This window comes from Aspergillus vadensis, assembly GCF_003184925.1.
Source record: "Aspergillus vadensis CBS 113365 unplaced genomic scaffold BO88scaffold_5, whole genome shotgun sequence".
NCBI lineage: Eukaryota > Fungi > Ascomycota > Eurotiomycetes > Eurotiales > Aspergillaceae > Aspergillus > Aspergillus vadensis.
In genome coordinates, this window is record NW_020292043.1 from 469960 (window position 1) to 497228 (window position 27269).

At 49.8% G+C, this 27269-nt stretch overlaps 9 protein-coding genes and 1 non-coding gene across 10 annotated transcripts; 6 read left to right on the forward strand and 4 right to left on the reverse strand.

Moving 5' to 3' along the window:
• Nucleotides 1-788: 788 nt before the first annotated feature.
• BO88DRAFT_232665 (uncharacterized protein) lies at nt 789-1824 on the reverse strand. Its single transcript, XM_025702073.1, has 2 exons — nt 1123-1824; nt 789-1065 (listed from the first exon to the last, which is right to left on the reverse strand). Exons 1-2 carry the CDS (start codon nt 1473-1475, stop codon nt 915-917), a joined length of 504 nt encoding a protein of 167 aa, XP_025565307.1. The 5' UTR covers nt 1476-1824; the 3' UTR covers nt 789-914.
• Nucleotides 1825-2750: 926 nt separating this feature from the next.
• Nucleotides 2751-5036, forward strand: BO88DRAFT_383767 (MCT family MFS transporter). Its single transcript, XM_025704674.1, has 6 exons — nt 2751-2777; nt 2896-2961; nt 3061-3931; nt 3989-4094; nt 4156-4431; nt 4479-5036. Exons 2-6 carry the CDS (start codon nt 2941-2943, stop codon nt 4639-4641), a joined length of 1437 nt encoding a protein of 478 aa, XP_025565308.1. The 5' UTR covers nt 2751-2777; nt 2896-2940; the 3' UTR covers nt 4642-5036.
• A 574-nt stretch (nt 5037-5610) lies between these two features.
• Nucleotides 5611-5701, forward strand: BO88DRAFT_t61. Its single transcript has one exon. It is a non-coding gene; the product is annotated as a tRNA-Asp (tRNA).
• Nucleotides 5702-6151: 450 nt separating this feature from the next.
• Nucleotides 6152-7561, forward strand: BO88DRAFT_433487 (MAGE domain-containing protein). Its single transcript, XM_025709426.1, has 3 exons — nt 6152-6379; nt 6444-6813; nt 6917-7561. The coding sequence occupies exons 1-3, from the start codon at nt 6353-6355 to the stop codon at nt 7555-7557; spliced, it is 1038 nt and encodes a 345-aa protein (XP_025565309.1). The 5' UTR covers nt 6152-6352; the 3' UTR covers nt 7558-7561.
• Nucleotides 7562-7593: 32 nt separating this feature from the next.
• BO88DRAFT_402877 (ankyrin repeat-containing protein ANK1) lies at nt 7594-8885 on the reverse strand. Its single transcript, XM_025706218.1, has 3 exons — nt 8529-8885; nt 8294-8471; nt 7594-8200 (listed from the first exon to the last, which is right to left on the reverse strand). Exons 1-3 carry the CDS (start codon nt 8538-8540, stop codon nt 7875-7877), a joined length of 516 nt encoding a protein of 171 aa, XP_025565310.1. The 5' UTR covers nt 8541-8885; the 3' UTR covers nt 7594-7874.
• A 141-nt stretch (nt 8886-9026) lies between these two features.
• BO88DRAFT_402878 (DNA-directed RNA polymerase III core subunit RPC11) lies at nt 9027-9834 on the forward strand. The gene is made up of 4 exons (XM_025706219.1): nt 9027-9238; nt 9312-9521; nt 9627-9721; nt 9795-9834. Exons 1-4 carry the CDS (start codon nt 9226-9228, stop codon nt 9828-9830), a joined length of 354 nt encoding a protein of 117 aa, XP_025565311.1. The 5' UTR covers nt 9027-9225; the 3' UTR covers nt 9831-9834.
• Nucleotides 9835-11477: 1643 nt separating this feature from the next.
• On the forward strand, nt 11478-13609 carry BO88DRAFT_232724 (elongation factor 1-alpha). The gene is made up of 5 exons (XM_025702074.1): nt 11478-11510; nt 11604-11709; nt 11780-11909; nt 11972-12110; nt 12167-13609. The coding sequence occupies exons 2-5, from the start codon at nt 11705-11707 to the stop codon at nt 13273-13275; spliced, it is 1383 nt and encodes a 460-aa protein (XP_025565312.1). The 5' UTR covers nt 11478-11510; nt 11604-11704; the 3' UTR covers nt 13276-13609.
• A 7023-nt stretch (nt 13610-20632) lies between these two features.
• Nucleotides 20633-22148, reverse strand: BO88DRAFT_478241 (putative extracellular exo-polygalacturonase; the record flags this gene model as incomplete). The annotated part of the gene is made up of 4 exons (XM_025711987.1): nt 20633-21149; nt 21203-21402; nt 21464-21830; nt 21885-22148. 4 exons carry the CDS (start codon nt 22146-22148, stop codon nt 20709-20711), a joined length of 1272 nt encoding a protein of 423 aa, XP_025565313.1. The 3' UTR covers nt 20633-20708.
• Nucleotides 22149-22756: 608 nt separating this feature from the next.
• Nucleotides 22757-26960, forward strand: BO88DRAFT_478257 (putative alpha-L-rhamnosidase B; the record flags this gene model as incomplete). Its single annotated transcript, XM_025711988.1, has 4 exons — nt 22757-23629; nt 23683-23862; nt 24033-24865; nt 24943-26960. 4 exons carry the CDS (start codon nt 22757-22759, stop codon nt 26462-26464), a joined length of 3408 nt encoding a protein of 1135 aa, XP_025565314.1. The 3' UTR covers nt 26465-26960.
• On the reverse strand, nt 26650-27168 carry BO88DRAFT_486029 (glutaredoxin; the record flags this gene model as incomplete). Its single annotated transcript, XM_025712386.1, has 3 exons — nt 26650-26810; nt 26905-27003; nt 27114-27168. The coding sequence occupies 3 exons, from the start codon at nt 27166-27168 to the stop codon at nt 26650-26652; spliced, it is 315 nt and encodes a 104-aa protein (XP_025565315.1).
• Nucleotides 27169-27269: the final 101 nt, after the last annotated feature.

Below are 27269 nucleotides of genomic sequence, written 5' to 3' on the forward strand. Positions count from 1 at the left end.
AAAACAGGGCTTCCCGTCCGCTCAGCCGTACTTAAGCCACACGCCGGGAGGTTAGTAGTTGGGTGGGTGACCACCAGCGAATCCCTTCTGTTGTATGTTTTTGCATTTTTTATCTTTTTATTGTTTTATCACAAACAATATTCATTCGAATCAGATCAAATAGATCGGTAGCCCTCCTTCACTGTCTCGTTCGGTCCAAATGTCATTCATATAACCGTCTCCTATAACCAAAAATCCCACGAGTCCTTCCCCGCAGCTGCGCACAACACCAATGCCATGCCAATACCAGGTACACTAACTAAGCTACGATCTAAGACTTCGGTCTGCATTTTCAAGCAGTCACAAGAAGACCAAGCCTATCATTGCTAGTACATGCTAACTCGGAAAAAATAAAGCCCGCTGAAGATACTACCATCAAGGTCTTTTCTTAGCACGCAAAGTGCTTATTACTATGTATCATTTAGCTATTCGCAATTCAAGTCATTAGCTCTTATCTCAGACCCTAGCCCTAACCCGACTGGTCCAACTATCCAGTCCAAAAACCATGCGCATCCATAACGTCGTAAACCCAAAACAAGAGACGATATCGATATTGATTAAGTCTTAGTGAGCTTGGTACTTTTGCTGCTAGGGCCTCCCCAGCACCACTTCGCCAAGGCGATGAGCCAATTCATGTCTCGCTCCCGCATGTCCATAAGCGGACAACTTCGCATGACAAGCTGGCCCTTGTCGAAGTACGCCTCGATAATCCGGAGATAGTGCTCTCCAATGGCTGATAGCAGCAGGACCTGCAAGAGTGGTTAGCGTTTCACGCTTACCTGAATAATAGGGGTAGCTAAAGGCTTACAGGGGCAATAGCATGAGGTCGGAGCGATGGATCTCGCAAGCGTCCGTGCATGATCACAATCGCGGCGTCAACATCGCTGCGGCAAAGCTCCTTGTTCTGTCCACATGAGAGCCACGATATGAGGGGCTTCAGTGTTGGTATCGTACCAAACTGATTTAACCTGCCACTGGGAGCCCAAAGTTACGCAGCCCAAGTCTTGAAAATTGAAGTTTCCCCAACTGGGCGAATAAACATCAATAAAGGTAAGTATTCAGAAAATGAGGGGAGAAACTAACGAGGTCATTCCAAAGCGAGGTGGGTGAGTGTCTGCTTGTGGCATCTCGCAACGGCAGAAAAATCGGTTCAGACAAATGGCGAGGTGTTCTGCATTCTTGTATTGGCATCCGTCGAATTTCGGCCAGTCTTCCGCATCTTCTGGATATTCATACTCGGGTTCTTCGATGGAATACAGGTAAGAGGAGAAGTAATAGGGGGGATTACTGGCATCAAGTGACAGTTCTGTGTGATTGATCTTGACCTGCTTGAGATGGGTGGGTAACAACCGAAGATCAAGTTCGCTAAGCTGTCCATAAATATTGTTCAGCTTCTGTCGGCGACGTTTCCTCTCGTATATTAGTTGCTTATCCATACTAGGCTTTTAGTTGTGATGGCAAGAAACAATGAAGCGCGTAGATGACGGATAGACGAGGACTTTTGCAAGATGACGAGTCGATCACGTGTCACGGTGAGCATGAAGGGGTGATCATCGCTGTATGTTGAAAGGATGGATATTCTAAGTAAAAGACCCTGGTGGACTATATGGATAGTAGCTTGCAGTGGCATCTGTCTGTTAAGTACTATCTCGAAACAATCCGTGATGAATCGTAACTTGGAAATGCCGAAAGCAGCGCTAAGAGTGAAGTGATTTTCTTGAAAGGTCTCAAGAGCGCTTATAGCATTATTCCTGACATGTTTAGCTAGTCTCATGCCTGACAGGCTCCTCAACGGGCGGGTTAAGGTCGTCAAGAGAAGCTTTTCGGGCGTCTGCATGTTTGAGTTTTGAATGCGCCGTGGCTTGCCTGTGTCACTAAAAAATTCCCATTTGACTTTATATCCGCCATAAGATGATCGTTAAGTTGGCAGATCGATCGAAACTAACAGCCTTGTCATTTGGGACTCAACACACTTTTATCCGGAGTGAAGCGAGGTTGTTCTAAAGGTCTTTTTCCGTCCATCTCAGTTACAGTCGGTTTCGACACTCACGATGTTCTTGTCCAATAACTCCGAGATTGAGTGAAATTGATGAATATGTGGAATCAAAGTGATCGACTGACTACTGTATCCAGCACGTGCCCCGGGGCAAGACACCGGGTTGGGAGGTCGGGGATCCTCGCTCCCGACTTCACTATGTCTTTCATTGGCACTCTCCATCCACACCACTGTGCAGACCCCCTGGAGGAGACACAGTCAGCAACTCAACAGGTCGGTGGCTCAATTTATCCATGGAAATTTGTCAGGCCAAATTTCGATATATCATACATTAAAAGCCGAGTTACCCGTCGACGGGCTCCTTCGTATCTGTCAACATCGATGCGAATTGCGCGATCAGCCTTTGCGGGTCTGCAATTCGCATCTTTGCTTTTATCAGAGTATGATTCGTAGAGTCCATCATTAGCTATGACCCGTTGCTCTGTGGGAGAGATCACCGAGGGAAAGATAAGCTATCCATCATGCAAATCAGATTGTTTTACTGACAACTTAAGACACGAAGCACGGTACTTCCTCCTTTACACAGTCCACTGCAGACATCCTTCAAGGCAGCGTCTTTATCTTTTCTTTGTATGTTGACGGCCTAGATTATGTTATAATGATAAGCTGAACACCTATGCGGCCCTGCCATTGAGGTCCTGCCATTCGTGCAACACCCGAGCATGATGCCGAATATGCTGTCGTCCGACCAACACCACGTATGTATGTGAGATGGAACACTCAATTTTTCACCGACAGCAGGTTTTAGCTGCAGCTCACTGACTCATAATGTGATGCCGCGTTCGGAAACCGAGCCGAAGTTGGACGAGGAGCTCGCTGAGAGGCCCGATAGGATCATCCCGCCGATGATCCTTCAGCCCAGGCCCGTAACCCAATCTGGCCCCCGCCGTATGCCTGACCGACTATATCTCCTGCACCCCGCTCTCTTTTGGCATCTGCTACGCACAGATGATGCTCAGTGCTAGCAAAACATAATTCCAACAATGGCGCTCGAGCAGAAGTCGGCCGCCTCCATCGCCGAGCAGCCCTGGCGCTCAACAGACTTGCAAGGCCCGTCTGACCTTAGCGCCGTGCATTCCACTGCCAGCTACGGCAGACCCCGATCATTCGAGATCGTTGAACCACCAGCCCAGATCTCCACCAACACCTTCCACGTCCGTGACACTACTCCCCACGATATATTCCCAGATGGTGGAACCCGGTCATGGGTTGTTGTTCTGGGGTCCTTTTTTCTACTGATGAGCAGTTACGGCATGATGAACTCTACTGGTGTCCTTCAGAGTTATTTTGCCAGCCACCAGCTCTCAGACTACACCAGTAGTGTCATCGGTTGGATACCGGGCCTATTTGTCTTCTGTGGCCTGGGCTTGGGCGCCCAGGTTGGTCCGATGTTCGACAGGTACGGACCTACGGGCATTCTCATCGCTGGGACGGCTTGCTACGTCGCGGGCCTGCTACTGATGGCTGAATGCCAACTCTACTGGCAATTTATCTTGACCTTTGGTGTTCTCACTGGCATGGGCGCCGCTCTGCTGAGCACGGCTGCCATTTCTGCCGTTCCCCATTGGTTCGATCGCCGAGTTGGCTTGGCCATGGGCACGGCGATGGCCGGAGCGGGAGTTGGGGGTGTGGTATTCCCCTGGGTTCTCCGGGCAGGATTCAAGGACCTTGGATATAAGTGGACCATGCGGCTGCTTGCATTGATTGTGGGGACATTGTGTGCAATGGGAATTGCTTTTGTTCGTTCTCGTCTACCAAGAAGCCAGAGCAAGCCGAGCATCAACGTGCGTGCCTTCCAGGATGCCAGGTTTACCTGGTTGACCATGGGAACATTCAGTAAGTCCAAGGCTTTCGACCGCTCTAAGGTAGTGTTAGTCTGCTAATGCTCTGTAGTCATGGAACTGGAAGTCTTTGGCTGCCTCGGTCTCTACCCGACATATGTTGTAATGCAGGGATTTGGCACTACCACCAGCATCATCCTTCTGTCTATTTTGAACGTGTAGGGGCTGACATGATATAATAACTATGAAAACCTGATCAAATCTAATGCAATTTTCTAGGTGCTCTACCATCGGTCGCCTTGTCGCTGGCGGTGTTGCAGACAAGTATGGGCGAATTAATACGCAGATTGGACTGCTCGGCCTAGGTGCCGTGGCGGTCTTTGTCATCTGGCTACCCTTCGGAAGCAAGTTGGCGGGACTCTATATCTTCAGCTGTGTATATGGTTTTGCTTCCGGTTCCTTTATTAGCCTGGCGCCAGCTTGCATCGGTCAAATCTCCAAAGCCAGCGAAGTGGGAGGAAGATTTGGGGTTTGCTATCTGACCGTCAGCTTTGCGTATGCCTCCCGAACTTTTGTAAGAGAACATGCTAATTTTCAGCCAGTACTCTGATCAGTATCCCCATTGGCGGTGAGATGATCGAAACGGTCGGAAAGCAGGCCATGGTGGCCTTTCTTGGTGCCGTTCTGGTCATCGCAATGGGCATGTTCTCCATGGCACGGTGGTCGTGCCTTAATTACCGATGGCGATGGCAGGCTAAGATCTGATTTTATCTTGGTAATGAGCCGTTGCGGTCAAGTGACTATGATGCATTGGGCGATAAAAGTTTGATGTTTGGTCTCAACTTTCGGTGTCCTTTTCTATCTAATATCACCATTTCGATGGCTTTCGGGATGTTCAAGGCAGCCCTGGCGCTACATCAGCCAGTGGCACATTATTAGTGGTTTCATCTCTTTCTGGTTTCGTTTCTGGGAAACTAACTGCATTGGGCGCATTCATCTCGGGCATGTCATCGTGTTGGGGGGGAATTTGGGGTGAATCTTTGGCCGTCGATGCCGCCGGACACATCGAGTTAGGGCTGCGCGGGAATATCGTGGCCGTGATTGGTGCATTGACCCAATTGAAATCATGTCCCGCCGGGGACAACCCGAGCAATACAAGCATAGGATATTTCTTGTCATTGGCATATGGTAGAAGATTTACCGTCTACGTAGGCTTCTGTAACTGACCGACAATTATAGACTTCCTATTATGGCGTTTGCGTTGAGGATAGTTGTAGACGCACGTACGTGATGGTCGGGTGTAGATGGCAAGATGTCGATCCTTGTTAGGCTTGTTCAGGTTTATGCCTACCCAGTGATTACGTCTCTAGCAGCTAGTGGCTTGGCCTCTGTTCTGTCTGTGGGATATTTGATGTACGGGTGGTACTACTAGAATTGGTTTCACCTTGATGTCAATGTCGCTGCAAACTGACAAAGATGCTGGTGCCGTGAATATATAGTGGAATGTGTTGAGCTGGTACTACTACTACCAGCAAACACCGACAACCACTCAGTGGTATAGCTTCACCACTTCAAAACAGCATATAAATCTAGCCTCCTTAGAGTATCCCAATTATCATTTACACAATCCCCCAAAACAATAGCGACGTCAACAAAACTTCCTCTAGACACAACATGGCCCCCAAGTACATTCTCCAAACATAATGTCAAAAATAGCAAAACCAACATATTAAATCCTCGATGGTCTAACGGTCATGATTTCCGCTTGTCAATCCCCTTTCGGGAACAAGCGCGGGAGACCTGGGTTCGACTCCCAGTCGGGGAGATTTCTTTTTACTTCATCTTCCTTTTTTGTTTATGCTATTGGCTGCTGCTCCCCACCACTCATTGGACACAAAACATTCCCTTTCACATTCGTATTTGGCAGAAGTACCATGAGCTCGTCCACGGTACTGCTGCAAAGCGTAGAAGTAACTAGTCAAACTAACGCTTCATAGAACAAAGAGAACCGTATACTGAACGCTTCAAAATAGGCACTAATCCTATGTGGCTAAAGTTATTTATACATAACAAACAACACAGTCTACTCTGTAACCAATACCCACACAGTAAATAGCCAACAATCTCAATGAAATCACACATCCATCAATTGCCGCTCAACCCATCCTGTAGTATCAAATCCTTATCGCACCCGCCAAGCACCCACCACCCGAATAGGATAAATCACGCCCGCCGCGCCCCACCCAAATCTAGTCGCGCGCCGCCGCCGCAGCGCGTTCCACCGAACAAAGGGAAACCGTCGGCAACAATCAATACGCCGTTACTTGCGTGCCCTTACAGACAAACAAAACAAGACGAGACAAGACAAGACGAGATGCTCATTGCGATGTAGACTGTCAATTCCACATACACAGACAACTACCACACCCACATCCCCACCCAGAAGAAGAGGAGAAGAAACAGAAGACCCGAAGAAATGGCACCTGCCCGTAAACGCCGCGCGGTATGTCACTCACTCACCTCAACACCGCACCAAGCTCAAACCTAACACGTAGCTGCATGCAAAGGTCCCCGACTCACCCAGCGAAGAAGACGACGTTCCCACGCCCGCGACGCAACGACGCCGGGTAGCAGCGGCGCACAGCGAAGACGAAGACGATAGCGATGCCGATGGCGATGGTGATGATGCGTACGATACGCGGGCGCCCAGTAGCACGGACGTGATGGTGAAGAAGATGGTGCGGTTAGCGCTAGCGAGCGAGTTCTCGCGCCTGCCGATCCGACGATCGGATATTAGTGTTAAGGTGCTTGGGGAGCAGGGGACGAGACAGTTCAAGATGGTGTTTGAGGAGGCGCAGAGGGTGTTGCAGGAGAAGTTTGGGATGGAGATGATGGAGTTGCCGGTTAAGGAGAAGGTTACGGTGCAGCAGAGGAGGGGTGAGTTTTTCTACACACCCTGTGATGAATGGAGAAAGGGGGGGGTGGTGGGTGTGGAAATGTGTATTGGCTAACTGGTGAATGTGGATGTGGATGTGAACAGCTGCGCAAAAGGTTGAAAAGCCTTCATCTACGAACAAGTCCTGGATAGTGACGACTACGTTGCCGACGAAGTACCGGAAACCTGAGATATTGTTGCCTAGTAGGGCGCCGATGGAGAGTACCTATACGGGGCTGTATAGTTTTATTATTGCGGTGATTGTGCTTAATGGGGGCACGATTCATGAGCAGAAGCTCGAGAGGTATCTGAAGCGGACTAATACGGATGCGTGGACGCCTATTGATCGGACGGATCGGTTCCTGCAACGGTTGTGTAAAGAGGGGTATTTGGTGCGCAATCGCGATGTGGATGGTGGGGAGGAGGTCGTTGAGTATATTCTTGGGCCTAGGGGGAAGATTGAGGTGGGGACGAAGGGGGTTGCGAGGTTGGTTCGGGAGGTCTATGGACAGTCTGAGGGCAGTGAGAGGGATGATGAGTTCGAGATCCGACTGGCGCGGAGTCTTGGGCTAAAGCAGCCGGAACCGCGTGCCCAGGAAGAACAGGCCGAGGAGGGTGGTGGTGATGGTGAAGAGGAGGGTGGGAGGCAAAGGCAGAGGCGGGAGCAGCCTAGCCGCCGGGTCAATAGGCGGCTGCCTGAATCTGAGGCCGAGGAGGAGAGTGAGGAAGAGGAGAGTGATGGGTAACCGCCATGTCTTCTTTTTTTTTTTTTTTTTGTTTATGTGATGACTTGTCGCTTGTTGTATTGTTGCTAGCTAAATTCTGTCTGAATGATACCCGTTGATTATGGTTCGTGACTTGCATAGATTGCTCGCCTGGTATGGAAGAAGATCATAGTTGGTGCCAGCCCAAAACACCACTGATGGTTTAACAAGAATTCATATTAGACCCGCGGACTGGCCGCATGCATCCGAACAGCCATCTATGCTTCGAATACAGGAACAAAGTAATCATCAGTGGTATATCTATGATCAAAAAAGTCGCTATACACAGTTGTTGCCGTCTATTCGCTGTCACTGGCGCTGTCGTGAACCGATCCATTGTCCGCATCCTCCCTTAGCCCCTCCGCCATGATGTACTCTGCTTGCTGTAGCGTGGTCTTGATCTCCTGGTTATTGTAGACGAGCTCAGCTGGTTTCTGACCGTGCTTGTTCCTGACACGCGGATCACAACCGGCTTCGCACATCATCTTGATCATTGCCTCGCCTAATTCGGCGTCTTTCTCGTTCGCATAACGCACGGCGGTATGCAGCGGGGTATCTTTGTCCAGACGGGTGAGGGGGTCGCATTCGAAGTACTGAATATCGAAGAGGGCGTCCATAACGTCGTCTGCAACACATTGTCATTAAATTAGCATGTGTATAAGGTAGTGCTGATGCCAAGAGGATAGGGCTGTGGTCTCAATGAGGGGTGTTCACTTACAGCTACCGTACGTAGCACATATGTGAAGAGCGTGGTTCCCCATCGAATCCGTCACACCGTTGAAAAATTCGGCCACTTCTTCATTCGACTTTCCTTCCATACGCTCCAGGACACTCTCTATCAAATGAGGCTGATCTCGACGGCAGGCCTCTACGACTAGTTCACGGGGGGAAGCGCCCTATGCGATCAATGCTTGTTAGCAACGCTGCCGGAGTTGGGATATTGCAGCACTCACTTCGTCAGCCATGGTTGGTTGTTCTTGAGAAATGACGAGTGTAGAGTATGACAAGTAGCTGTATCTTGAATAGTCAAGGGTGGTTGCGCGGAGGGGTCAAACAAATGCCGCAAGTATGGGGCCGGGTTAGCCGCGAAGGTGGTAAAGGAGGCGGTGTCGGAAACGAGGACTGGGGATCAGCAATGCCTCAAAGCAACTGAAACAATCGACGTAGTGTTTTAGGGTAGTGAGTCTGTAGCCCTGAGTGTTGAAGAAAACACAGAAAGATTTAATCGATGTAGATTCCTCGCAGCTGCGTTTAAAAGTACTATCAGTAGGATACTGTCTCCTATTGTTGTTCCCCGCGGCCGAGCATACAGTGCAGTGGAATGGATGCATGACTCCCGCCGCGGACAGCCATTCGGAAGGGAGGTTACTCCGGCCGGCCAGGCAGCCCCGCGTCCAATCGGCGGCGGTGAATCTCTCCGCCAACGAAATCGCCGGTCGATAAGAGCCTCAGCAGCTAGCCGGCGATTATCGTCCAGATCGCTGCGACCCTTACTTGCGCCGGACAGTGGCAGCTGCACCAGTCCCGTAACCGCCTTTATGAAGGCTATGCTATGCGAGAATTGTGCTACAAAGTGACTGACTGATTGATCCCTTGGTTGATTTACGAACTTTCACCCAGGAAGAAGCAAGCAAGCAAGCAACATTCACGATGCCGTTGACCTGTTAGTTTTCTCCTCTTGCAGCCTCTACAATCTACAGTACTTGTTAACTAACCCTCACCTTTCTACTCCCCAGTCTGCCCTAACTGCAGCAATGCGCTCACGATCTCTCGTGCGGAACCGACCACAAGACATCCCCTAGGTGTCAACCGATTCGAATGCCGCACCTGCCCATACCAATATGCTCTGGACCAGAGCTGGTTTGAGAAGACACCCATGAAGCAGAAGGAAGTGGAAGATGTCTTTGGAGGCAAGGAAGAATTCGCAAATGCAGATAGCGTGGCCAGTAAGTCACAAGCCTGGAGGGGCACTCTTCCCTACGGTTGTTGGAATAAACTTGGGGGCTTGGGGCTAATGTTGTGCTTTCTCTTCCCTTTTTCCCTACCCGCAGCTCAATGCCCCGCAGAAGACTGTAATGGCGACCGCGCATACTTTTTCCAGCTGCAGATTCGGAGTGCAGACGAACCGATGACCACATTCCTAAAGGTGGGTGCGCACCAGCGGCTTATGCGGTTCTCATGCATCTGGCCTGACATGCCTTGCTGATTGCGGTTGACAGTGTACCACGTGTGGTGCCCGATGGAGAGAGAACTGAGGCTACTCCATTATTAGAGTTTGGACTATATGGAGATACTCTGGAGAACAATATGTGTTGTTCGAATAATAGAGGGGCGGGGGATAATGTAGAGGAAGAACGGGAAGTATAGGAAAGGGAAAAAAAAAAGGAAGGCTGGTGCTACGGTGTATGATTAGGATGATGATCTGGGCCCCTGCGATTGTGATTATTCCCATTTGCGATGATTTACATCGAGATTACTAGAGATACCCCTCAATGGATGATGACACCAATCCATAGCAACTACTATACAAGAGTGGTTAAACTACACGCCTACTCCCTATTGGAGTGAGCTAAGAAAAGTATGTCAGATTAAGCGCAAAAGAAGAAATTTTCTTCCCGCCTCGTTGATCCAATTTATTATTATTTTTTAGTATTTTATTTTTTTGAGACTAATTTTTTCCGTTCCTATTTTCCCCTCCTACAGAATTTGCCGCCGCCAACAAAATCTACGTACTAGCTATTCATGGTAACCTGGCAACGGCAAATAATAGCCCGATTGGGATTGGCCAGATCCAGGTAAGCTACCAAGTTAGTAGGTGTATAAGTGGTACTTTGTAGAAAGGATCCTTTGTGTGTGTTCTTTCTGGTACGGTACCAAATCTTGAGTCATCTTTTTCTCACTTCTTTTTCTCTCTATCCTCAAAAGAGCCACTGTCGGGGTCCCAAAGAGGAAGGGGGTTGGTTAAGGATGGGAAAAGAAAAAAAGGTGAAATAAAAAGAAAAGAGAAAGGCTAGATACCTAACCGCACTGTCAGGTCAAGACACTAAGTGAGGGGCAGCGATGATGGCAAAAAAAATGATGTGGGCAAGGGAAAAAAAAGATTTTCTCTCACATGTTTTGCCGCACCAGCCATCCCACTATCAAAAAGCGATGATGTTTGAGATTGTCGGGTGTCCACATCATTTTTAGTGTGAATCGCTAGTAAGAATTTGAGATATTATTGAGCATCATCCCATGATAGCGAGTACAAGTCCCGAGTAAATACCAACATTGCTATACTCCCACTGCTGATGCTGCTATCTAGTTTGCTACGTTGGTCGTTGACCTCACAGGGATTTCCACCAAAAAAGTGGATCGGGCGGGCGCCACTCGGCCGTGCCACAGCAGCCTGAGAGCGGACAAATAACAACAGCCGCTTGCCGCGGGGTTCGGTTGCAAACATGACCAAACAGGCCAGGCCATCATCAACCCACCGCTGCGTTGATGCCCAGGATTTCAGTCCAATAATCCACAATTTACCAACGGATAGAGCTAGATGAATTAGGTCCAAGTAGATAGACAAGAGGACCGGAGGGAGGGGACCGAGAGAGAGAAAAATTTTCGATGAAAGAGTGGTCAAGGTGGGGTCGTAGTTCGGCGCTCCGAAGGCGAGGAACCAAGGAAAGGCGAGAAAAGGACAGGCTGATCGCGCAGTGTTGCTGGGCTGCAAGCGTGTCCAGTTGAGTCTGGAAAAGGCTCCGCCGTGAAGATTCTGCGTTGGTCCCGCACCTGCGTGGTGGGGGCATTACCCCTCCATGTCCAATGAATTCAAGTCAAAGCCAAGGGTTGAAGCCCGCCCGCTTAGTCGCCTTCTCGCTTGACCCCTCCATATAAGTATTTCCCCTCCTCCCCCTCCCACAAATTTTTCCTTTCCCTTTCCTCCCTCGTCCGCTTCAGTACGTATATCTTCCCCTCCCATCTCTCTCTTCCTTCCTGTCTCTTCTCTCTTTCTTCATTCATCCCTCTCTCTAACTGACTTTGTTGCTCAGCACCTCTACGCGTTCTGGCCGTAGTATCTGAGCAATTTTTTCTACAGACTTTTTCTATCTAATTCCAAAAAAGAACTTCGAGTTCATTCACAACCGTCATCATGGGGTAAGTCCAGACAACAATCCATCATCTGATGGAGAAAAGGACATCGGCTAACGGCTATCTTCTTCAACAGTAAGGAGGACAAGACTCACATCAACATCGTCGTTATCGGCCACGTCGATTCCGGCAAGTCCACCACCACTGGTCACCTGATCTACAAGTGCGGTGGTATCGACCAGCGTACCATCGAGAAGTTCGAGAAGGTAAGGAGGATCATACATCAGACAGAATCATAACAAGACACGGTACTAACTACATCCAACAGGAAGCCGCTGAGCTCGGTAAGGGTTCCTTCAAGTACGCTTGGGTTCTTGACAAGCTCAAGTCCGAGCGTGAGCGTGGTATCACCATCGACATTGCCCTCTGGAAGTTCCAGACCGGCAAGTATGAGGTCACCGTCATTGGTATGTACTCACAGCATCCTCTCTTCATCAAATCAATATACTAACGTCCATCATAGACGCCCCCGGTCACCGTGACTTCATCAAGAACATGATCACTGGTACCTCCCAGGCTGACTGCGCTATCCTCATCATTGCCTCCGGTACTGGTGAGTTCGAGGCTGGTATCTCCAAGGATGGCCAGACTCGTGAGCACGCTCTGCTTGCTTTCACCCTCGGTGTCCGCCAGCTCATCGTTGCCCTCAACAAGATGGACACCTGCAAGTGGTCCGAGGACCGTTACAACGAAATCGTTAAGGAGACCTCCAACTTCATCAAGAAGGTCGGATACAACCCCAAGGGTGTTCCTTTCGTCCCCATCTCCGGTTTCAACGGTGACAACATGCTCGAGCCCTCCCCCAACTGCCCCTGGTACAAGGGTTGGGAGAAGGAGACCAAGGCCGGCAAGGTCACCGGTAAGACCCTCCTTGAGGCCATCGACGCCATTGAGCCCCCCGTCCGTCCCTCCAACAAGCCCCTCCGTCTTCCCCTCCAGGATGTCTACAAGATCTCCGGTATTGGAACTGTTCCCGTCGGTCGTGTCGAGACCGGTATCATTGCCCCTGGTATGGTCGTGACCTTCGCTCCCGCCAACGTCACCACTGAAGTCAAGTCCGTTGAGATGCACCACCAGCAGCTCAAGGAGGGTGTCCCCGGTGACAACGTTGGTTTCAACGTCAAGAACGTTTCCGTCAAGGAGGTTCGCCGTGGTAACGTTGCCGGTGACTCCAAGAACGACCCCCCTCTTGGCTGTGAGAGCTTCACCGCCCAGGTCATCGTCCTCAACCACCCCGGTCAGGTCGGCGCTGGTTACGCTCCCGTCCTGGACTGCCACACTGCTCACATTGCTTGCAAGTTCGCTGAGCTCCTTGAGAAGATTGACCGCCGTACCGGAAAGTCTGTTGAATCTGCCCCCAAGTTCATCAAGTCCGGTGACGCTGCCATCGTCAAGATGATTCCCTCCAAGCCCATGTGTGTTGAGGCTTTCACTGACTACCCCCCTCTTGGTCGTTTCGCCGTCCGCGACATGAGACAGACTGTTGCGGTAGGAGTCATCAAGGCTGTTGAGAAGAAGGAGGGTGGTTCTGGCAAGGTCACCAAGGCCGCCCAGAAGGCCGGTAAGAAATAAGCTGGTGCAGGGTGAAAATGGCATGATGAACCTTTGATGATCAAACAAAACAATGGAATTACGGAATTAGACTTTAAGTTTATGTAGTTGATCCTACAAAACTTGAATTACGACTCGTTTCGTTCATTTGGCTCGCATCGTAGGCAATTTGTAGAGTTTTCCGTTTTCGGCTTCATGAAGCTGAAGTAGTAGATATTTCTATATCGAGATCTTAGTAATCTGTCATCGGTAGATGACTAATCATACTTCAACCAATCACAGTGCTTCTGATTCGACGTCCCCCGCAGTGTAGAACTTCGACAAACAAGCCATATTAACTCTCTTGATACATGTTTGAGATGTCCTCGCGACATGAGCTTACGTCAAGCCTCTGTTGCTTCTATAATTACATTTTGCTCTATTTTATGGAATGTTTGTGATGATATGATCATGACCGGGGGTAAGTAGATGAGATCTTGAACAGGTTGCTTGCGTGGTTTACGTGAAGGCAGGTGTGCTGGATGCTCTAGTTATACGTATGTGATGCTACAATGGTGGCTTGCTGAAAGAACAATATCCAACATTTTTAGATGTCGTGGAACGGGAGGACAACAAGCAATATAGTGAAAACTATGTGGCACTAATAGGAGTTATGTGATCAACAATGCTATTCTTGGTCACCTTAGCGATCAGCTTCTGGTGCCATTGTGATCTGGTGAATGCCATTATCGTCAGTGGGTGGATAGAAGGGGAAAAGAACTTTAATTTTCAGCCATCAAAGAATGGACCTGAGGTCGAAGTTTTAAGAGTTGATTGTCGAATAATATACCTACAAAGGTGATGAACAGCATGATTCAATATATACTGGATTGAGCAACTCTTAGATTGATTAAAGCGACAGCAAGGATTGCTACTTGAAGCATATGGCATGACACTGAAACGGGAAATTGTTATTAACCACATCTGATATTGAAGGTGTAGCGAAACAACGGCCTCAACAAGTACATATAATTAGCGCACTGAAAATTTTGAGACATCGAGTAGAATCATTGCAGTCCCCCATGTCTCTCGAGCAATACTACGTCGTTTAACCACAACATCCACACACTTCCGAAGGTCATCAAGCATCAAAGACAGGGGCGGAGGTGGCACTGGACGTAAAAGGAGCATATCCATGTTTGCTCGGGTAGAATACTCACCTTGTGATAGATGCACTGGTTGAGCGTGGCTCTCAGAATTGGTAACAATGACTGACTTCATGTTAAAACTGTGGAGATCGATACCCATGCATCAGGATTACCTCTCTATGGACCCTCATTCTTCCCACCCCAGATGCGGCATCATACCCGTGGATCTTGACGAAGAATACACCCTTGCACTTGGATATCATCCAGCCCCAGTACGCTGAGTTTGACGAGTATGACCGCACGAATCTATTTAGAAATTCCACTAATTTGGATGCGGCGTCAACGGTGACGCTCGCACTCAGCGTTGGGTTCTGATGTCTACCAGTCATACCAATGGTCAAAAAGAGATATTGAATCAACCCCGCTTAGAATGGACGGCCCTCGGCCGATGACTCTAGTACCCATCGAAATAACAATAAGAAATGCGGTTCGCCCTGGCAAAGACTGAACCTTTCAGAGGCCGCGGAGCTTACCGACTTAAAAGCCATTCGTGAGATGGTGCGGGGTATACCGGAACCATCGACAACTGACAGTCATGATTAATCTTGAATTACAGGACAATAAGACGGCATGCCAGATGACTTTTAATGTGGCGTCGGACGATTCCAATTTGATGTCGGATAATCCCAAAGTGATGTCAGATGATGACGAGGTAATCGGGGTTTTAAGACGGAACCAGACCTCCCCATTCAGCGCAGACTTCCTCTATCTCCATCTCCAGCCTTCATTCATCAGGCCACTACCTAAGCTACCATCACTATCAAAACTGCAAATCAAATGCCTAACGGCGTATCCACGCCTGACCTCTCCATGGATGCAGTTGCTACGGATCGGAAGAAGAAAGCGATTGCCTAGAAGATGGAGCCTCAAACTATTATGACTACTATATAAATATTTACTACTGGAAAAGCATCCATTCCTGTTTGCACATCATCGCACCCATACCCGACCTCTCCGGTGAGTGCAGCTTCTAAGGGTCCAAATAAGATTTTGCTCTTCTAGAGGCGGAAACCGCTCGCTTGGAAGACGAATCCTTGAACTGTGATATAAATATCTAGTGGACCAATAGTTATTCACTCTTACAATTTCCTACCACAGCTTATATTTTCGGAACAATCAAGCTTATCTGTCTCTGAAGGAGAAACTTCTCTTTTAAAGACAAAACCGCTCCTCTAGACGACAAAGTCGCAAATCTCGACACATAAGTATTGGAACAACAGCCATCACCTTTCCTTCTACATTGTATCCATGCCAGACCTCTCAGACGAACGCAATTTCAACGGGTTCGAAGGAGGAATTGATCTTCTAATCGACAGACACTCAAATTCTGACAACAATGATCACCGGGCCAAGATATACCTACACTCCTATAGCGTTGTCGGTTATACAGGGAAAAGGGGATTGCGCTTTGTACTTCTCTACCTTCAGCCTTATTCAACCAGGTCTTCCAATTCAATCTCTCTGTCCCATGTCTATTTCTCCCATGCCTATATTCAACTACGACACGGAGAACTACTGGGCGGATATCCATCCCAATGCGTACAACACCATAAAGCAAAACGTACTCACAGCCCGACAAGCCAAGCCCTCATATCATCTCCAGTGAAGAGGATCCGACCTCACCTCCACCTTGAGTGGTGCGACTTAAGTGGAAAAGGCTTATAGGGCCTGTGCGTCCTGAGCTGTTGGCTGAAATGTTTTGTCTATTACCAGATGGACAAGCGCACTAGGAGCGGGTTCTGACATCCAGGACCTGTATGAGTGGCATAAGAAGCACCCCAGCCAGTGGTCATCTCAACTTCAGATCTATCAAGCGAACCACCATCAACTCCAATCCCATCACACGATGAATCTAACAGGCTACTGGACCTACACTATTAGCTATAGTTACTAGATGCCACAGGCTGAAGCCAAAAAGCTCAATGCAGACGGTACCACAGAAAATAAGGAAAAAATCTGTCAGATCCAGGCTGAGCATAATAAAAAGTCCAGGGAGTCAAAGTCCCAGGCAGCGTTGGCGCGACAAATCACAAAGCATCGCAGAGATCTGGAGAAGTCTGGAGAAGATGTTCTCTACTTGACTAGGCAGACTAATGTTGTGTTGGGGAAGCGGATGCTGTTCGTCACGCTAGATTGTGTCGATGAGGTCTGGGGTCTTGTGGCGGAGGACGCGTGAGGCAATTTGTGACAGTTATAGCCATGATATGATCAGCGGATAGAGGCTCTGTAGACAACTTTGTGAACGATGGAAGAAGGAAGCATTGTTTGGGGGGTGGGGGGTGAAGGATATGCGCCATTGACTCGGATTACAAATGTAGTAAGATCAAATATAATCAAAAATAAAACTAAGAAGTACAAGTTACGGAAGAAGGGATTCGCTGATGGTCACCCACCCAACTACTAACCTCCCGGCGTGTCAGTGTTGCTTAAGTACAGCTGAGCGGACGGAGCCCTTTTCTCCACCTCCACAGCTTGTGGTCGTATATACTTGTATAGCTCCTAAGAAGGTATAGCAGGGGCTTGAACCGAAAGAATGAACAATCTAACGATGTACGAAAGTTGCGGTGCTTGTGAGGCCCAGCCTCCCATGCCTTTCTCGGGTGATATTCTCACGCGATCTATTCTGCTTCCGCCACATTCGACAGCAACAGCCTGAACCTGTCGGAGATTGCCAGAAAGATAGGGAAAAGAAATCTGCGGAATAATGAAGGGAAATAAAACTGAGAAAGGTGTAGAAGGGGTTAGTGTCCAACCTAGAAGATGATGGAATCGAACAGGGGCTAGCCTGATACACGAGTGCTAGTACAATTACATCGAAGCCCTCACCGTAGATCAAGTTTCTGTCCTTCGGGTTTATAAGGTTCTTATAATGAATACATAACCCTTCCCGGGTGGCATGTGACATCCCAGTAGTCTGAAATACTCAATAGCCAGTGACTTGTGTGCCGTACTCCAACTAGCCTTCCCATTCTCGTGGGATATGGATAGTCTTTTTGTGCAATCTGTGGTTTTGCTTTTTCTTTGCCTGGAGCATGTGATATAGAGGAAAGAGAGTTGGGTATCTAATATCAACCTTACTAATCCTTGTTTAGCATTGATATTTACAGGCTACTAACGACTGACCTTGTCATTCAGACAAATCTACAGCCTTCTCGTCAATCTGTACTTTGTTGGTGTAATTCACGGCCCTTCTTATATCAAAAGGATCGTATAGTCCACCCATGAAGCTTACAAAGCCTATCTAGCCCCCACCCATTCCCGTGTCTCAATAAATAGGGATATAGAGAAGGGTAAACATTCTGATAAAAACAAATCTTCAATCACAGCACCGCTATCATTAACACTTGGGGATCTCATTCCCCTGTGCACCAGGCGCTTTCGGCTGGAGCGTCAGGCGTTTGAATATATCAAGCAGAGGCTCAATCTTATCTAGTAGAAGCAAGAAAAGGAATCAAACCGTATTACATTCAGTCTGTAGGGAGATGATCCTGATCTAATCACATGCGATCTGAAGACGTAGGAGTAGAGCGCCTACCTTCCCTTTTAGGAAGGTGCCTAAATCCCATTGTGTACAAATACAGCTCCCTGTATGACCACTCCATGAAAACAACTATTTCAAAGATCAAAATATAATGTTTCATCCCCACTGCACTCTCCGACAGCATCCACGCAGTTTCTACACTTTCAGTAACAATCTCAGCATCAATTTTGTACCCAGAATCTCCATAAGCCTTCTTACTACCCCGAAACCACCGACTTGTTGATAATGTGCAGTCCAACTAGCAAGGCCTCTCTCACTACGGATGCACCACTACCATTATCACCATCGCCATCAGATGGATTTGAGCCGATGCCTTTTTACTGCTTGCCACTGTTCGTCCGATGGCAGTTTATTGGAACGGCACCCGATACCTTCGTTGAGCTCATAGCGCTCAACCTCGGCAATCGCCAGAGCAAGCTCCGCCTCCTTTACCTTCTCCGGGTCACCCTTGGCTTGCTTTAGTTTGGCTTTAGCTCTTAGGATGCGGGACTGCAGCTTGGACTTCTCTTTGTGAAAAGGATCGACTGCCCTTTGGAGGGCTCTTCTCTCGTTTCGACGCCTGTTCTTCCGCAGTATCTTCCGCTTTTTCGGTGGATTAAGGGCCCTTTTCTTAGCTCTTCGCTCCCGCGCTGTGAAAGCTCGGCGTTCTCGCCTCTCTGCCTTTTTCTCCTCGGGAAGCGCATCGTACAACTTCTTGTCGATACCCGGATTTTCTCTGCGTCTCCTCTGTTGATATTCCCTGCTTTTTGGTCTCCGTGCGATATTCTGGGCCTTTGTTCTCTTGGCTTTTTCAGGGTTCTCCTGCCGCCACTTTCGCATGGCGTCTCTAGTGTATTCTTGGAAGCGCTTCACTTGTTCCGGTGACATTCTGGCCCTCCACTTTTGGTGATAGAGCCGTTGTCTCTCGGCAGCAGCCAGCCGCTTGGCTTTTGCCACTGAGCTCTCCACTTTCGTGGCCTGCTTCGTAACAGGATGGAAATCATCTTCTGAGAAATTGTACTCCCAAATGCAGTCATCTTGGTTGTCCACCGCGTTCGACTCGCTGGTTGAGGCAAGGGCATAGCCGTCTTTACTTTCACTATCGGCGGTCAACCCATCATCAGTCATCTCGCTATCGTTGGTCATCTCGCTATCGTCGGTCATCTCATCCGCTCTCGACTCATCTGCGGCTGTTGGTTCGTCCGCGATTGTGACTTCGCCCTTGTGGGGGCTGAGATGAAGATCGATATTGTACATTGTTCGGTTTCTCTTAATGCAAAATGATTTCCTTGACTGCATGTCAGGGTCGCAGTGGGGTCGATGCGACTCTAGCATGCACGAGTGCGTGCATGCCCCTAACCAACTGAAGACTTCGTTAGGATCTCCATACACGCATGCATCCTGTAGGTGCCTGGGGCATTTCGGTGCGTAGCCCCCCAATATTGAACAGTATATTGCTTCTGCGAGCAGGCATATCGGTCGTACAAAATTGACGAGGTCTGCATCTGGGTCATCGCCCCATGGCATAATGAACAGTGTAGCGAACCTGCAAGTCCTGGGAACAAGTTTCTGATGCAAGACTTGGTACTGAAACGAATTTTTCCTATTTGGTAAGACATAATTGTCAGATGCAAGCATCAATCATTGCTCCGCTGGTGTAGGCTTACATTGACGTGGTGGGTTTGGTTTCATGGTTCCTTTTTCGTCCTCTGAGCCCTCTGTTGTATTTCCCGGTTGCTGAGCCTACATACAACCAATGCGGCTTGTCTTCGGCATTTACTATCTTGTCCTGGTAGATGATCTTCAAGTAAGCACCGGGTTGGTCGGTGTCCGTCCAATTTAGCGTCATGAGGTCACGTAATGTTGGCGGAGATTCGCTGTTAAGAAGGTCCTTGAAAGTGGAGATGGTGTAAGTGTTCATCAGTTGAACAATCTGGCTATCCTCGAATGCCGCTAATGTGTCATGCCATGGCTCTGCTTTAGGGAGCCTTCGGATCTCCTTGACTGTTAGCTCAACTCGGGCCTGGAAGTTGGGATATTCATCAAAGCCGAAGTTTTCCAGGGCATTCGCGTTTGGCATCTGGAATTTGCGGCTTCCAAAACCGTAACTTTCGAGAGTTCTATTCATTTTTGGATGACTTGGTGGAAAGGGATACTAGAGTATTACTGGAAGAGCGAAGAGATGGTTTGTATGAGAGGATTGGGATATGGCCATCCTGGAGGGGAAAGCGCCCAGCTATTTAAGGCCCCAGAACCTTTGTGTTAGTGAATGCCTCCAAACGGCTGTTACCGGCCTATAAATTGTCTAATTGGATAGGAATCTGGCCTTCCTGGATGGAAAAGCCCGCAACCGCCCCAGATCTAGACAGTGTATGGGGACATATCTAAATGGGCGTTACCAGCCTGTGAATGAGGCATGAGACCACGGGGTGCTCCGAAAATGAATATCCGTATTGAAACGAAAAGGAAAAAGCCTTGCTGGTCTCAATCGAGCTCGGCATTTATAGCTTAGGCACAGGTACTAGCCTGGCTGATGATGTCGAGCTATGAAGGAGGACTTGCTGTTGCTGTTTGATTACTCTATGCTGTAGGACCATTATCTCATAATATCCCGACTACCAACTCATACGCTCGCTGATGTCTTGTCAAATTGCATATAATATCATTTTGCCAGCAATTTGACCCATCTAATGTGTAGTCGTATACGACACAAATCTAGTGAGTTGTTGCCTGAGCGAGCAAGCCGATCAGCATCCACTCAAGCCATGTACGCCTCCATCGGCCGTATATTTACATGACCCCGTTCCAGCTGTAGTGGCATTCTTCCCTGGATACAGCACCACGTTGTCGTAGTCGATATTATAGCACGGGTGTACCTCTGAGCATGAGACCGTCGAGACCACAGACTTCTCAGTATCCACCCATCCCGTAAAATTGACGAAGGCGACATTTGATATTGACATCTTGCTTGTTCCCGCGTAGGAACCGTTGTCTCCACTGTCCTGGCTGATGGAAGGGCCAGCGCTCGCTCCCTGTACGTTAAAGTTTGAGAACAGGACGTTACGGATACTGCCCCAGCCGTCGCCACGAGGCACACCAGCGCTTTCGTAGGAACTTTGGGGGACGAGAGCTCCGACCCAGGTTTTGAGGTAGGCGCTGTTGTGCATGTCTTCGTTGTATCGGAGGATCTGATTACCGTTAGTACTACTAACAATGTGGTGGCCGGGAAAACATCACGTACATTGACCTTGTCCACACGAATGTTAGCAACGCTGCTATCTTCCAAGTATTGGCCCAAGCTGCCAATGGCAATGCCGTTGCCACCACGGCAGGTGACATTCTGGACGTCGATGTTGTAAGAGCGGGGCTTGATAGCGATGCAGTCATCTCCGCCCTGGTAGACAAAGTTGGTGAGCTGGATGTTGACAGCGTCCATAGTATCTGAGTACGAGACACTAGTCAATCCCAGTCCAAGCCACTAATAAGGATAGAGAAAACATACCGAAACCATCCGTATTCTGCACCCAATTGTCACCCCACGGGGCATCCACAGCCGTGGCATTGCAGTAGATGTTGTTGAAGCGCATATTGGTCCCGTTCATGATGTTGATACTCCATAGAGGCGGATCCTTGACGTAGAAGCTGTCAACAATCACTTCAGACACATTCCAGAAGACAAACGGCATCGGACGCCCCGGCTGCGTGTCGCCCTTCTCGGCTGTGTACCAAGTATTTCCATTGCCGTCAATGCCGCCGGTGCCATAGCCATTGATAGTGATGTTGTCGCCGCTGATAATGAAGCCCGCATGGTGGTTTTGAAACGAAACTGGGTAGGAGTTGTTACGCCAGTAGGTGAGATTGTCGGAAAACTGGACTGAATCAGTGTTTCACAGGTCACGAGATGGACAGTGAGGGAGTCTTACTGTCCACTTTCCCCGCCATTCGATTGCAACGTCCTTCAAGGTTGGATGCAGTCTTGTCGCAATCCAGTACGATTGGTCTTCGGGGAAAATGATGGTACCTCCATTGCCACACTCTTCAAACGCCGCCATTATATTGGGGACGTCGTCATGATGGCCCCCGTTTGCTCGCACGGTGCAGACATTGTGGTTATTTTCCACATTGCCTGCATGGCCAACGGAGGCCAGCCCCAGGAGCAAGAGCGAAACTGAAGCTGTCAGTTGCATTATGAACGCGGGTGATGCGCGCTGTAAGTGTCTGGGAGCAGTGGTTCCTTTATTGAATGCTGACCGGGGCTTCCATTAGAGGTGATGAACGATCAGACCAGACTTCGGTGCTATTTCTACCGAACTACAAATCCCACTAAAATCACCAATTTCCCTGTGCGGAGAAAACCCGGGGAGGACTCCATGCACTGGCATTTGAATGACGCCTTTATGCACGATCGACGGGCTCTCTGTAGGATATTCCACCAATGACGCCGGCATGCCTACTAGTCTGCTGCTGCGCAGCCAACCAACGCCGCACCCCTGAACGTGTGGAAAAGCTTGCCTGTTCGCTTATATTTGATTGATTCAATCTGCCATTCAGCCGAGACTGACCTGACTAATTTACCCCAGACTGCCCGTTAAGCCAATCGATCCGTCCCGCACGAGCACTCCAGCGATATTAATCCTTCGAAGCTAACGACCCCTCTTCGCTTTCTGGGCAAAAGCCCGGGGGATCATTATCTCGAGCCGAGACGTTTATATGGACCCGTGTGTCTGGTGGAGAATGGATATTGCTCTGTGTGGTAATTGGTGCTGCAGTCTGCGGAACAGACAAAACAGCAACCATGCGCTGCCACAGGCTCTTGTCGGGCGTGCTCGCTCTGCTTCCTCTCTCAGTTGCTCAAAGCTGTTGGCGCAACACCACTTGCTCTGGTCCGACCGACAGCGCTTTCTCCGGGCCGTGGGAGGAGAACATTTTCGCACCATCGTCGAGAACTCTGAACCCTGAGAAGCTCTTTCTCATTACGCAACCGGATAAGACGGAAGACTATACCCCATTTGCGCTTCATGGAAACGGGTCATTGGTGGTCTATGACTTTGGAAAAGAGGTTGGCGGCATTGTTTCTGTAAACTTCAGCTCCACAGGCAGTGGTGCACTAGGAGTGGCCTTCACCGAAGCGAAGAACTACATTGGGGAATGGTCGGACTCGTCAAATGGAGGCTTCAAAGGCCCTGATGGTGCACTCTACGGTAATTTCACCGAAGCCGGAAGCCACTACTATGTGATGCCGGATAAGAGCTTGCGGGGTGGATTTCGCTATCTGACTCTTTTCCTGATCACCAGCGACAACTCCACCATTCACATCGAGGATGTGAGCTTGGAGATCGGCTTTCAGCCTACCTGGTCCAATTTGAAGGCCTACCAGGGGTACTTCCACTCCAATGACGACTTGCTCAACAAGATCTGGTACACTGGTGCCTACACTCTGCAGACGAACGAGGTGCCGACCGACACGGGGCGTCAGATCCCGGCGATGGCCGAAGGCTGGGCAAACAATTGCACCCTTGGACCTGGTGATACGATCATTGTCGACGGAGCGAAGCGTGACCGTGCGGTATGGCCGGGTGACATGGGGATTGCTGTGCCTTCGGCGTTCGTGAGTTTGGGCGACTTGGACAGTGTCAAGAATGCGCTGCAGGTTATGTACGACACTCAGGTAAAATCACACCATTGCGATTGTGCTATTTCTCAGATACTAACACTATGCAGGACAACTCGACAGGTGCATTCGACGAGTCTGGCCCGCCGCTGAGCCAAAAAGACTCGGACACGTACCACATGTGGACGATGGTCGGGACCTACAACTACATGCTCTATACCAACGACAGCGATTTCCTCGAGCAAAATTGGGAGGGTTATCAGAAGGCTATGGACTACATCTACGGCAAGGTGACTTATCCCAGCGGCTTGCTGAACGTCACGGGCACGCGCGACTGGGCCAGATGGCAGCAGGGATACAACAACTCCGAGGCGCAGATGATGTGAGTAATGCCCTAACTATGCACTCATTACCTTCTAACAGTCCCAGCTTGTATCACACCCTCAACACAGGCGCAGAGCTCGCCACCTGGGCCGGAGATTCAGGCGACTTGTCCAGCACCTGGACTAGCCGAGCCGAGAAGCTGCGTCAAGCCATCAACGAATACTGCTGGGACGAATCGTACGGCGCTTTCAAAGACAACGCCACCGACACCACCCTGCACCCTCAGGACGCAAACAGCATGGCTCTGCTCTTCGGGGTCGTGGATGCGGACCGGGCCGCCAGCATTTCTGAAAGACTAACGGACAACTGGACCCCGATTGGAGCCGTGGCACCCGAACTGCCAGAGAACATCTCCCCATTCATCTCCTCGTTCGAGATACAGGGCCATCTGACCGTGGGACAGCCCCAACGAGCACTGGAGCTAATCCGCCGCAGCTGGGGATGGTACTACAACAACGCGAACGGCACACAGAGCACGGTCATCGAAGGCTATCTACAGAACGGCACGTTCGGATACCGCGGTAACCGCGGGTACTACTATGACACGGCATATGTATCACACTCGCACGGCTGGTCATCAGGACCGACGTCGGCGCTGACGAACTACATCGTGGGGATCACTGTCACATCTCCACTGGGGGCGACCTGGCGCATTGCCCCGCAGTTTGTCGATCTGCAGTCCGCCGAGGGTGGATTTACGACCTCGCTTGGTAAGTTCCAGGCTGGATGGTCAAAGACAGACAAGGGATACACGCTCGACTTTACGGTCCCGCACGGGACCCAGGGAAACCTCACGCTGCCGTTCGTCGGCACTGCAAAGCCATCTATCAAGATCGACGGGACGGAGATCACCCGGGGGGTGCAGTATGCCAACGCGACGGCGACAGTGACTGTCAGCGGAGGAGGAACGTACAAGGTGGAGGTGCAGTAGCAGTAGCAGTGATTACATTATCACTACGCAGTACTTATACTAGGATAGTAAATAGCATAGTAACCTTCAACCCACCTCAATTCCTACCATATGCTATACTAGCTCAACCGTCCAATCAGGGCAGCTCTAATCACGTGTCCCTAATCATCCGATCCGCTCACTTCCACCGCATCCCCATACTCCAGACTTTACATCCATCTCCAACCCAACCAATTCAACCAACACAACACACACAAACAAACAAGATGCCACCGATACCCCCTTCCCTCCGCGCCGCCCGCGCTCAATGGCGCACCTGCACCCAACACCTCCACGCCTCCACCAACCCCCCCAAAACCCGCCTCTACAGCACAACCCGCACCCTCCGCTCCAGCACCAGCACCAGCAACACCACAGCCAGCAACCCCCTCCGCAGCGCCGCCCGCGCGCCCCGCAGCCGCGAACAAGACCTCGCGCGGAGCAAACGCTCAATGTACATCTCAGCGACAGGGATGATCGTATGTGCCGTCGGAATGTACGGGGTGATCAAAGCGGACGTATTCGGTCTGGAACAAGTAACCCCCACCAGCAGCACTACCACCGACGGCGTCGAAATCGAGAACACCACCACAAACGGCAGCACCAAACTCGACGGCCCCAGCACCGGCTTTCCCACAAAGCCCACGCTAACGCACATCCAATCCGCCAGCGGAAACCCCGACCAAGTGAAGACAGGAACGAGCTCGATCCCGCATTTCCCGGCGGTGATTCATCTGCCGAAGTGGTTGGAGAGTGAGGAGACTCCTGCGTCTGCGACGGATTTGTCTGCGGAGAGTAATGGAAAGGAGGGTGATGGGGAGGAATACCATCTCCTGGGACTGGGTATTCGCACTGTCTCGTTCCTCAATTTCCAGGTGTATGTTGTGGGATTGTATGTTGCGAAGGACGACTTGGCGGAGCTGCAATCACGACTGGTGCGCACGGCGGTGCATCCTCCGGGCGAGGGCACGGAGTCGGTGATTGATAATGAGGTGGGGGCTACGGCTGCGACGTCGTTGGTGTCGATGGAGAGGGAGAAGTTGAGGGAGTTGTTGTTGGATGCGGAGAAGGGGGAGCAGGCGTGGGATGTGCTGTTGAAGAAGGATGGGTTGAGGACGGCGTTTCGGGTCGTGCCGACGCGGAATACGGATTTCTTGCATTTGAGAGATGGGTGGGTGAGGGGGGTTACGGGTAGGGCGCAGAGGTATAATAAGGTTGAGGGTGGTGGTAAGGGGGAGTTTGAGGGCGAGGAGTTTGGTCAGGCTATGGGGGAGTTTAAGGGCCTTTTTGGAGGTGGGCAGAGGAAGAGTGTGCCTAAGGGACAGGTGTTAGTGTTGGCGAGAGGGAAGAAGGGCCAGTTGGATGTATTGGTTCAGGGTGGTGGTGAGGGGAAGGATGCGCTGCCGGATCGGTATTTGGGTAGGGTCAAGGATGAGAGGGTGAGTCGGTTGGTGTGGTTGAATTATTTGGCCGGGAAGAATGTCTCGAGTGAGGGGGCTAGACGCAGTGTGGTGGATGGGATTATGGGCGTCGTGGAGAGGCCGGTTGGGACTGTATAATCCTCTCTCTCTCCCTCTCCAACCTCTACTCCTTTCCTATGTCTGCTGTTTGTGTATGTAGTATATGTATGTATTATATATGATCTGATCTGATCTGATAGCATCAATCAATTATCTATCATTACACCCCAATCACTGCTTCGCAAATATATCATTCAAAGATAATGGATGATATAGTATATAGTCTACAAAGCACCAGCAGCCTCCAACAACCCCTTCAGCTCCGCACCCTTCTTGCTCTGCAAGTCCGAGTTACCACCGATGTGCTTCTGGCTAATGAAGATGTTGGGGACGGTGCGCTGGTTGGAGATTTCCTGAAGGGCGTCCTGGAGATCGGCTCCGTCGGCTATAACCCAAAATTCATATTAGCATAGCCCTTATACCATATACACAGAGACCACAACTAAACCAAAGCAGAGGGGAGATTGGGGGCATCTTACGCAGCTGATCCAACTCAAGAGCAGTGTACTTCGCACCGAGCTCATTCAGCAAGTTCTTGCTTGCTTGGCAGTAGGGGCAGTAGGATTTGGAGAAGACGACTATACCATAACATATTAGCATTGGTTTCTCCACACAACGTTACACTAAGACATCATGTATGACACAATATATTTTTTTCAATGCTGGGAAGAGGAGGGGGGTGCCCTACCAACGCCATTCTCATTAATCAAGGTCTGGGCCTTAGTCTTAGCAGCGGCGGACATGGTGGGAGAAGGAGCGGCAAAAGAGCCGAAGAGACGGGTGAAGATGGAGGAAATGGTGGCGGTATTGACTGGTAGTCTATTGAAAAGAGAAGAAGAGGGGG